Below are 11,668 nucleotides of genomic sequence, written 5' to 3' on the forward strand. Positions count from 1 at the left end.
AATCTCGTCTTTAAGTTTACACATTATACCCGAATCACTTTTCTTTTTTTCTGCATTCTTGTGCTGTATGTTATTCACACATCTCAAGTGGCAGCTTGAACACCTGCAGACTCTTAACACATGAGTACAGGCTGTTACAAAAGAAACATTATAGTGCTTTCATTCCTCGAATGAGGTATAGAAATTCTTATACATTCAAAAATTTAAAATTCCAGACTCATGATCTGAAGACATTAATTCATAAATTTAAGCACAAAAACTTAATCATAAACAAAAGAAAATAGATCTTTTGAATTCAATATTTTCTAACGTTAATAGAAAAATAAAGAGTTCAGACAAGTTTGGAGGGGGGGGGGGCAGTCCCTCCATAACTCCGAAATGGAATGAGCAGTGCTAGAGTACCATATAAGCTTTGGTGATGCAAGAGAAACTTAGGAAGGTTTTTAAATGCTGAGCGATCAAATATAGTTGTTATAGGTAGAGAATGTTGTTGATCTTTGGACAACAAGGAGGAACATCAAACAAGGAGGAATTTAACATTATGGAAAGCATCTTTAATAAGTAGAAATCCGGCTTTTCCTTTCATGGTGACTGTGATAGAATTAAGCTTATGCAACAAACTTATCCTTTTATAAAATAATTCAATATCATAAAGCTTATAACAGCAAACTCATTAATCCATTTATATGTATTGTTAAATAACTGCAAGTGAGTTGCCCTCAAATTATAGTTTTGTTTTTCTCTGTTTAATTAATTCTGCTGTACCAGCTGTAAAGTATGGCAAATTACATCGTTTATATCATGTATAAATTAATAGAGAGCTAATGATGCAAAGCTTCACAATATTGACATGTTAGACAGATGAATGACAGCCACTAGCGTAGGTAGTCTTGGAATAATGAATGGGACTCGTGATCAGAGGTTGCACTCAGTCGTCGGTTCGAATTTCACTTGGGTTGATTACCTGGTTGAGTTCTTTCTGAATGCCATGTTATCTCACAGCAATCCTCAGATTCATCTCGCAAAATACTATTTCACTGTCACCAATCTCATCAATGCTAGATAAAGTTGTAGTTGATAGTCATTAAATAACTGATTAAAGAAAAAAAGAATATTGACTAAAATTGGTAAAATCTACAGTAATCAATATAACCAACATTCGACATAAACTGTGATCTTTAGACATTTAAAACAACATGATGGACGAGGTTTTCTTAATAGAAACACATGTAAAGGTAATTAATCATATATATTTTCAACGTAAAAACAAGTAACAATGTAGGTATATTCTTTATCAAACTATCTTCTCAAGAATTGTGTGCTTTTTGTACAGCTTCATAATACCATTTTCTTTCTAACTCAAAAGTTTTGCCATCCCAAGTGAAATGGGTTGGGCTGTTATGTTCACCTTCGTCAAACCGAAACAATCTGCTGAATTCAATTGCCAACTTAGATCTTACCAAACCTACTCCTCCCACCTTTTCAGAAGCAGGATGATAAACTCTGCCTGTGTCTGGAAGCATAAAAACCTTCTCTGGTTCAAACTTTACACTAAGCAGGTTTCCTGCATATCCATAGCTGAGGTGATCTTCGGTTTGTCCATTTACTGAAGTTTTAATTACATGAGTATACACTATTGGGTAATCATCACAGCGTATGAAGTTCCGTTCGCGTCCACATAATGAGAGGTATGGAAAATCTTGCATATAACGGCCTGTAGTATTCACTTTCAACCGCTTGAAGAAGAATTCTAGAAATTTTTTATCTGTTGAGAGATAAAAAAAAATAATTCTTGTATCACTTTACATTTTAAGCATAACCCCTGATGAACACCATGAAAATGAATTTACTCTGGACTAAATTATGATGATGAAGGGGAGATAATAAATTAATAACTGCTGGAACAATGACTACAGAAATCACAGAGCCTGGTGAAAACCTGTGTCAACATTGTCTTTTTAACTATAAATTAAAATGTTACAATTTAAAATCATATCTTGCCAAACTGATGCTCTGTGCATTCAGATATATACAGGGTGATTCACGACTAATAACTCGCGCTTTAGAAATTAGGTCTATAAGCCATTTTGAGCATAAAATGTCATATGAACATGGGTCCAATTATCAACCATTATGGAGTTACAGATGAATATATCAGATGATAGATGACATTAAGATATATGGATGATATGAGGAGACAACGAGGAAGGCAGAAAATAGGAAAGAATGGAGAATGCTGGGTTTGCAATGAAAGACCTGTCCTTGGGCAGAACACTATGAATGAATGAAGGAGTTGCAGCTGATTAATCCTACGAAAGTAGCAGTGGTTTTGAGCAAAACTAAGAATTATTCACTTAAAATATACAGAAATATTAATTAAAAATACTGTATTATTCATAAAATAAACATATAGCAGTTTGGAAGCTGGTTTACAAATATCCCTCCTTCCACTTCAGTGCACTTAGCCACACAGATGTGAATGGCATGCATAGCATTTTGTACCTCAATACCGCTGTCTCTGAGAGCATATCTGATAATCACTAGACCTATCTTCCCCTTTTCCCTCATACGTCATTTCACAGCACAACCCTCCGTTTAGTTTACGACTTTACGTTCCAATGTTTATATTAACGATGCAAGCAACTCTAAAGCCTGATTCAAAGTATGACGTTATGAATAACTTTGAAACTAATGACAATCAGATCCATGTTCATATGACATTTTATTAAAAGTGGGATGTGACGGCGTTTCACCATCAAAGCTCCGAACTGTGACAGCTCCAGAAAAATCGCTGTGATAGATAATAGCGATTTTGTCACAGTGTGATTTTTGTGTTCAGATGATTCTTGGCGACTGCGAATGTTGTAACTCCCTGCATTCACAGAGTCATTCATTAAAGATGCAGACAATACATGCCACATTCCAAGGGTAATGCTATCAATTGTAATGTAGAAGTTTCTTGTTACTGCAAGTCCAAGCTTGTCTGGGTTCCTCAAGTCTTCAATTCGTGGTCATTTTACAAAATTAAGGAATATAACTGTTCTTTACAAGGGAAATGTATATCGGAACAAAACCGGAATGAATCTGAACATTACAACCAAAGGCCATAGTACAGCCAGTAATGTACCGAATACAAATCTTCGTTTCGAGACCCAAATCATTTTCTAACTGGTGACCAGCAATATGTTGTCTTTTCTCTCACATATTTCATAACATTCGATTATTTGAGATTTTATAGAAATCAGTAATGATTTAAATTGTTAAATTCATCTAAATTAATCGTCTTTAGCAATATATGAGTAGACTATATCAATTAGCAAAATTTTTAATCAGAACATTTCAATGTTTCCCATCACGAACTGATACTTGTTCATGTTTATCACTCTTCTGCGAATTTAATTGATATATATATCCATGCCATGTTTTATATAAACAATAGTGACTAACTACTAAAAACATGCCACACTGACCTGCGTTATCTGCGATATGTCTCAAGAATCTTTACGAAGGTGTGTCATTTGTGGAAGAATATAGCCGATAGCAAGTGCATATAGCTTCAGTATCAAAGAGTTGTCCCTCGTTAACCTCTAGAGTGGGATGAAAATTACTCGTAATTAGAGCCAAGATATGTTGTTCTACGACCTAAAAGTTAGTTTTCAGACTTGCAGCTGTCTAAACTCTGGAGCTGTCATACACATATATCAGTCGCCATACCTATGACTCACATATGGGTCTGAGATGGCGATTTCTTGGAGTTGTGATTTTGGAACTATAGTCAGTCGGAACCAGTGACAAACCTAACACAGCAACAAAATCACACCCCATCACTACATTTTATGATCAAAATGACCTATAGAACTGATTCTTAAAGCACGACTCATTAGTCATGAATCATCCTGTATATACATAATTATATACTTATTTTTTTTTTATTTGGAATACATTTAACATTAAGGATGGATGTATCTCTATAGATGTCACTGTGTTGGCATTTTTTATTCCCGAAATTATGTAACATTGCTATCCCAAGTCTATGCCTTCTACAAGCTTTATTTTTGCAGTAGAAGTCTTCAGAACAGCCTCAACTAAATGCCACAATCACTTTTTATTTTCTGATTCCAGACATTTGTCTATAAAATGCTAGAAATTAAAGTAAGGCCGCTAGTACAAATAAAGTTTTATTACATATGCCCATAATATACAGCCTATGAAAAAGAACATACATATTTCGCATACGATATACCAACATAACAAATCACATACAGAATTGTAAATGGCATATTTAAATAAATAATATACGGTAAGTCCAGTTCTCTGCTAATAGTATAAAGAATGTAAATTAGATGTTGCAATGTTATAGGTACTTTTTTTTTATATTAATGGCGGGTACTTGAATGTTTGTCATTCACCCATATGAAGCCAGTTGTATATAGACCAATTTACCGACAGAGTCATTGCCCAGGGTGTGCCTTAGGAAGCTGCGATGAGATGAGATGAGATGAGATGAGATGAGATGAGATGAGATGAGATGAGATGAGATGAGATGAGATGAGATGAGATGAGATGAGATGAGATGAGATGAGATGAGATGAGATGATATGAGATGAGATGATGATGGAGATTTGTTGGGATGCCACAGAGGAACCGGACTCCTAGAGAAAACCCCTGTTACCTTGATCACAGGTGTGCCCTTATAAATTGGGGGTATTCTGGGAACTGAACTCAGGTCCACAAGATTATAAGTCCAGTGGTCTAACCAGCAGACCACAGTGGCGGCTATAGCTTCTAATATATTTTATTTCCTTTCAGAATGATTATTTTTCTACAGATTTAATAAAAAATAACCACAAATATTTTGAATATATAGTATAGCCTATTAATACTTTAGCTTTTAGTTCATAAAATGAAGTGGTCAATATAATATATTCTCTGATTTTTAATTCTATTATTCATAAATATTTTTATTAAGAACTGACCTTTGAAACATGATGTGAAATTTTTCATTCGAGCATCATCAAGAAAGAGCTGAAAGAAAGAAATTGCATTCCATAAGAAGTAGGCCTATTATTGACAAATGCTCTTTTCATAGAAAAATAAACAGCATCTCAATCATAATGTATCTGAATGCTGTATATATTATGATGATGCCTTATGACTAACTGCTTTTGACCAAATAACTGTAAGCATTAACATGTAGTGATGTAATTACTGGACGTCGTGAAAAAACAATTAAAAGATAGATGGGTGCATAGTTTAACTATGCTGCATGTCTTTACTACTTGTGCATAATGTGAGAAATGGAACAAGGTTGTATGCAATCATTATTAATTTTATTGGATAACAAATCACAGATTTATATAAGGGTATAAAGGAATTTAAAAACGGATATCAGGCAAGGGTAAACGTGATCAAGGATGAGAATGGTGACTTACTTGCAGACGCTTATTCAATCCTGAACAAATGGAAAAACTATTTTGGGCAACTACTAAATATACATAGGCCAAATAGAAATGATCAGGACGAAATTCAAACACAAACTGCTGAGCCATTCATACCGGAACCCACACTTTCTGAAGTCGAAATTGCGATAGAAAATCTGAAAAAGTACAAGTCTCCAGGTATTGATCAAATTCCAGCAGAATTAATACAAGAGGGTGGAAGGGCATTATCTAGCGAAATCTATAAACTAGTACTTGCAATTTGGGAAAAGGAAATTGTACCAGAACAATGGAAGGAGTCCATAATCGTACCTATTTTTAAGAAGGGGGACAAGACTAACTGCAGTAACTTTCGAGGAATATCACTTTTGTTGACGTCGTACAAAATTTTGTCAAATATACTTTTGAGAAGATTAACTCCATATGTAGATGAAGTTATTGGGGATCATCAGTGTGATTTTAGGCGTAATAGATCGACTATTGATCAGATTTTTTGTATTCGACAGATATTGGAGAAAAAATGGGAGTATAAGGGTACAGTACATCAGTTATTCATAGATTTCAAAAAGGCGTATGACTTGGTTAAGAGAGAAGTTTTATATAATATTCTTATTGAATTTGGTATTCTCAAGAAACTAGTTCGATTAATTAAAATGTGTCTTAGTGAAACTTACAGCAGAGTCCGTATAGGCCAGTTTCTATCTGATGCTTTTCCAATTCACTGCGGGCTAAAGCAGGGAGATGCACTATCACCTTTACTTTTTAACTTCGCTCTAGAATATGCCATTTGGAAAGTTCAGGATAATAGACAGGGTTTGGAGTTGAATGGGTTACATCAGCTTCTTGTCTATGCGGATGACGTGAATATGCTAGGGGAAAATCCACAAACGATTAGGGAAAACGCGGAAATTCTAGTTGAAACAAGTAAAGCGATAGGGTTGGAAGTAAATCCCGATAAGACTAAGTATATGATTATGTCTCGTGACCAGAATATTGTACGAAATGGAACTATAAAAATTGGAGATTTATCTTTCGAAGAGGTGGAAAAATTCAAATATATTGGAGCAACAGTAACAAATATAAATGACACTCAGGAGGAAATTAAACGCAGAGTAAATATGGGAAATGCGTGTTATTATTCGGTTGAGAAGCTTTTGTCATCTAGTCTTCTGTCAAAAAATCTGGAAGTTAGAATTTATAAAACAGTTATATTACCGGTTGTTCTGTATGGTTGTGAAACTTGGACTCTCACTTTGAGAGAGGAACAGAGATTAAGGGTGTTTGAGAATAAGGTTCTTAGGAAAATATTTGGGACTAAGAGAGATGAAGTTACAGGAGAATGGAGAAAGTTACACACTGCAGAGCTGCACGCATTGTATTCTTCACCTGACATAATTAGGAACATAAAATCCAGACATTTGAGATGGGCAGGACATGTAGCACGTATGGGCGAATCCAGAAATGCATATAGAGTGTTAGTTGGGAGGCCGGAGGGAAAAAGACCTTTGGGGAGGCCGAGACATAGGTGGGAAGATAATATTAAAATGGATTTGAGGGAGGTGGGATATGATGGTAGAGACTGGATTAATCTTGCTCAGGATAGGGACCAATGGCGGGCTTATGTGAGGGCGGCAATGAACCTCTGGGTTCCTTAAAAGCCAGTAAGTAAGTAACAAATCACAGCACTCTGCAGATTCAAAGGAATCATATAAAGTAATGAAAGAACAATGATGAGCCACCGGCGTGGCTCAGTTCATCAGTTGGTTAAGGCGCTTGCCTGCCGGTGTGAAGTTGCGCTCGGGCGCGGGTTTGATCCCCGCTTGGGCTGATTACCTGGTTGGATTTTTGCCGAGGTTTTCCCCAACCGTAAGGTGAATGCCAGGTAATCTATGGCGAATCCTCGGCCTCATCTCGCCAAATACCATCTCACTATCACTAATCTCTTCGATGCTAAATAACCTAGTAGTTGATACAGCGTCGTTAAAATAACCAACTAAAATAAAAAAACAATGATATGAGAAGTATGATATTAGCTATGTGGTGGTTGCATCACAAGCAGTCCAAATTTCCTACAAAGATTATATGAATGCAAGAGTCGCTGAAAGATAGGATGAAAACAAGGAGAACAATGGAAATACAAGTAGAATATGGGGAAGTAGCAGCGAGAGGGAGTTGAATTTTTATGTGATTGTTACGCTTCCCATGGTACCTAATGAGGGGAAAGAGGTAGTTCTATATCACAATTTCAGAAATGCAGATCCTGAATTGTCTTTCACAACTGTGAAGTATAAAACATCTCAATGTTGACGGGTGAATGTACTGACTGCACAATTAAAATAACCTAACCTAATTTTAATACACGTTAGTAAACTTCAAGATTCAAGTAACTGTCATTAGTCACCATAAAATATAGTCGAATATACAATACAAAATGTTGCATTATTTAACAAATATCATACCATGCCCTGGTGATCGATGTAATAGAAATATTCTCTAATTGAAGGCTCTGGTGATTGGCCTTGTTCATAAGCAACTTTGTTCCAAAGATATCTGCTGCACATTTGAAAGTAACGTTTGCCTTGACTGTTAATTATTTGATTAATCATGATAAATGATTATTATTAGCTCTTTGTTCTCTAACAACAGCTTATTCCGTTCAGTTTTCTACTTATGCAACTTTCCATCCGCCGTATAATTAAGGTTATGATCATTCTGACATTGACACATCAAAACGCACTGACCGAACAGTGTTTTGTTTCACTCACGACCCTACGTCATCTGCATCACAGACGGCGGAATTAATGAAAAGCGATAAAATGCTAATATTTTCCTCTTGGAGATTGTTGTTTCTTCAAAGACGTTATGTGAACCTTAAAGTTTCTTCACGTAACAATATATCGTAAAGCAATACATTTCATTTCGCAGGCCAGCTATAGTCTACTTAGCTCGAGTCGAATGGTTATCCAAAATTTCAAAGAGATTGACTTAGAAGTAAATATGTCTAAATGTATGTGCATTAGGCCTAATATTGTTAAAGGTGAACTCCAAGGTGGATACTTCAGTACAGACGAGGGTGACGTAAAAATGATATCCACCGGTGAGACAATCAGATATTTAGGTGTAGATTATGAAAATGAGACTGCATTTAATCCTCTAACAGCTATGCAAACATTAGCCTACGTCAAAATTTGGAATTACTCGCATCTTCACCCCTTCTCCAAGCCGATCAGAAATTCTCTATCTTAAATGCTTCGATTTGCCCTACACTCATCTATCCTTTTCAAACTATTCCCCTTCGTCAGATTCCCCAAAAATTTCTAGAAGATTCTGACAAAATGATAAAATGCACTTTAAAGGAAATTTTACAACTCCCTGTTGATCTTCCTGGCAATATGGTTTACAGCCCCAGAAAATTTAAAGGCTTGGGACTTTTCAGATCTCAATAGGAAGCAGTTCTGCAGCAAATTAATGCTTTGAAAACACTATACAAATCAAATAATACCTATATTCTAAATACCAGAAGCCCAATAGATGAAAGTAAACACTGCTTAACCAGACTAAATTTAACATACGATGACAGTACCACTAACTCCCGAGACGGATTTCTTGATTCAAGGAAAGTGAGGGCTACCCTAAGAGATCTAGAATTTCAGAAATGGAGTGCGCTTTCTCAAAAAGGGAAAGAAGTTTCCCTTTTCGCGGAACATCCTGCCACAAACCTGTGGATCACTCATCATGAAGGACTGAGCTGATGGAGGGATGCTATAAAAATGGTCGGTAATGTTGCGGCTGTACGCGCCATTCCAGGCAGATTCATGGACAGTAACCGTTGTCGCCACTGCTTCAACGAGATAGAAACTCTCGCCCACGTTCTTGGATCTTGCCCGCATGGTGAGACATTACGCAATGCCAGGCATCACAAAATCGGGTCCGCAATCGCTCAAGCTCTTCACGAAGGGATATACTAGCTATGAAGAGATCCATGGTCTAGCGGAAACAGGAAGCTGTAGGCGGGTTGATATATTAGCCTTTAACAACACAACAGGGTATACAAAAGATCCTACTATCCGCTTCGAATTGAATACAACTCAACCGGAAGATGTCAACAATGAGAAGAATCAAATTTATGCCCCAACTGTTCCTTATTATTTACATATGTATAAGTTACAAACTATTGAAATTATTGGGTTATTAGGCTAGTGGGTGCTAGAGGCACGATTACAAAAAAAATTATTAATTTCTGTAAAGAGTTCAATCTTGAATCTTCTTTGGCCAAGACTGTTTCTTTGATAGCTCTAAAACATCCAATATATCTTCTCAGAAATCACATATATAAAGTAAATTAATAACATAATAATTATTATTACTATATTTGTCACGAAAACATTTTCATAAAATTGTACGCATTCACTAATACTTGTATATTTGGTATACTTTGTCCTTCAGGACAACCGCTATTTTAGGGGAAGTTTGTTTACTACTACTAAAACTTTCAGGGGTTAATCCTCCTGCTATCAAGAGGAGATAGGATTACCTACCCCACTGATAATTTTGAAATATTATTTCAATTTTTCTCCATATTTCTTTTTGAAATTCCATGTATTTGTCCGTTATATGTCTACTAACAATTTGAATTAAGAATGACAAATAATTAATCCACTTTAAGGTGTAATTCACATTATTCAACTGGAATCATCTTGTTACCCCACCCCCTTGGTAGTCTGTGTCATGAAAATTCCAGGACATAAAATTCAATCTGTAGCTTAATTTTCTTCATTTCTAGGTTTGTTTGCTTCCAAATTATTTTATTTTTTTTTTTTGTGTTATTTAGATAGAGGAGGAGGGGAAGGAGAGTAGGAGGAGAAGAGAACAGGCGTGTAATTTCATTTTTATTTCCAAGTAAATAAGATGATGCCATAAGTGTTTCCAATTTTCATATTCTCATTTATACATGGGTTGATTTTTTAATAGTGGCAACTATGCAGCAGCGATGCCGTGTGAAGGAGCCAGGCAATATCGTTTACATCACAGGTTGCTTACAGACTGTGTAATACAGAGCTAATGAACTCGCCCTCCCGCCTCCATTTCCGATCACAATGACTACAATAAGACGAGCAGTTGTGAGCAAGCGGTCACAGAATACAGTCACAATGTTTTCGAAGGAGGAACAGAGAAACTGGTTAAAAATTCAATGTGCTAGAGGTCGCACGGCACGACAGTGTCGTCAAGAACTGCAAGAGGTTTGCGGTGCGGCTGCGTTACCTTACTGAACAGTAGGAAGGTGGGTTAGAGCCTTCAGACAAGGACGCGAAAGTGTGTTGGACATGCCTCGATCTGGTCACCCACCAGTAAGTGACGAACATGTACAGACTGTGTCCGCGTTAGTGGAGACGGATCGAAACTTAACGATTCGTGAGTTAGCGCAAGATACAGGATTGGCGTCTTCGACTGTGCTTCACATCCTGAAGGACCGCCTGAAAATGCGGAAAATTACCTCATTTCCGCATGATATAACCGACTTGCAGAAATGACGCTTCTCGTACTCTCTTGCAGTGCTATGAGCGCGAAGGAGAGATCTTCTTACGGCGTATCATTACAATTGATGAGACCTGGGCCAGATCTTACGAGCCTCAGCTGAAACGCTAATCGGACGAGTGGCGTCATCACGAGTCACTACGAAAAAACAACAGTTCGGCAGACCCCACCAGTGTGAAGGCTATGCTGATTCTTGCCTATCATTGGGATGGTGTGATCTTAAAGCATACCGTTCCCCAAAGGCAGAACGTTAATGCGGAGTACTTCTGTACGTTTTTACGAAACAACCTGCGAGCAGCTCTGAGAAGAAAACGGCGACACTTTATGGATAACCCACCCATCGTTCTGCATGACAATACTAGGGCGCATACAGCAGGAGTTGTGTCTGAATTGTTCATTCGCTGGGGTTGGGAAGTGCTCTATCACCCGCCATATTCTCCGGATTTAAGTCCCTGCGACTTCGATCTAATCCCTAAGATGAAGGACCCACTTCGCAGGATTCGTTTCCGAACAGATGAAGACGTTTTACAGGCAACCAACCGCTCTATTCGCATCATCAACATATTAGGCAATGCCAACGGGATCCAACGGCTTCCGCATCGCTGGGAAACATATAGCGTGTAATATAAAGTATGCACATTAAAACTAAATTATATTTCAATGTTCATTACACTATGGTATTCACATAACTTTAA

The 11,668-nt window shown here is 36.9% G+C and overlaps 1 protein-coding gene across 1 annotated transcript; it reads right to left on the reverse strand.

Annotated features, from left to right (window-relative positions):
- Positions 1 to 1,230: 1,230 nt before the first annotated feature.
- On the reverse strand, positions 1,231 to 8,197 carry LOC138696587 (UPF0598 protein CG30010). The gene is made up of 3 exons (XM_069821728.1): positions 7,898 to 8,197; positions 4,977 to 5,025; positions 1,231 to 1,765 (listed from the first exon to the last, which is right to left on the reverse strand). The coding sequence occupies exons 1-3, from the start codon at positions 8,042 to 8,044 to the stop codon at positions 1,308 to 1,310; spliced, it is 654 nt and encodes a 217-aa protein (XP_069677829.1). The 5' UTR covers positions 8,045 to 8,197; the 3' UTR covers positions 1,231 to 1,307.
- Positions 8,198 to 11,668: the final 3,471 nt, after the last annotated feature.

This window comes from Periplaneta americana, chromosome 3 (assembly GCF_040183065.1).
Source record: "Periplaneta americana isolate PAMFEO1 chromosome 3, P.americana_PAMFEO1_priV1, whole genome shotgun sequence".
Lineage (NCBI taxonomy): Eukaryota > Metazoa > Arthropoda > Insecta > Blattodea > Blattidae > Periplaneta > Periplaneta americana.

Excerpts from the sequence above, each read along its gene's own strand:
- LOC138696587 (XM_069821728.1), bottom strand. The coding sequence starts at position 8,044 with ATGATTAATCAAATAATTAACAGTCAAGGCAAACGTTACTTTCAAATG. Across the intron at positions 5,026-7,897 it reads ACATCGATCACCAGGGCATG|CTCTTTCTTGATGATGCTCG; the intron begins GTATGATATTTG and ends TCTTTCTTTCAG. Across the intron at positions 1,766-4,976 it reads TTTCACATCATGTTTCAAAG|ATAAAAAATTTCTAGAATTC; the intron begins GTCAGTTCTTAA and ends ATCTCTCAACAG.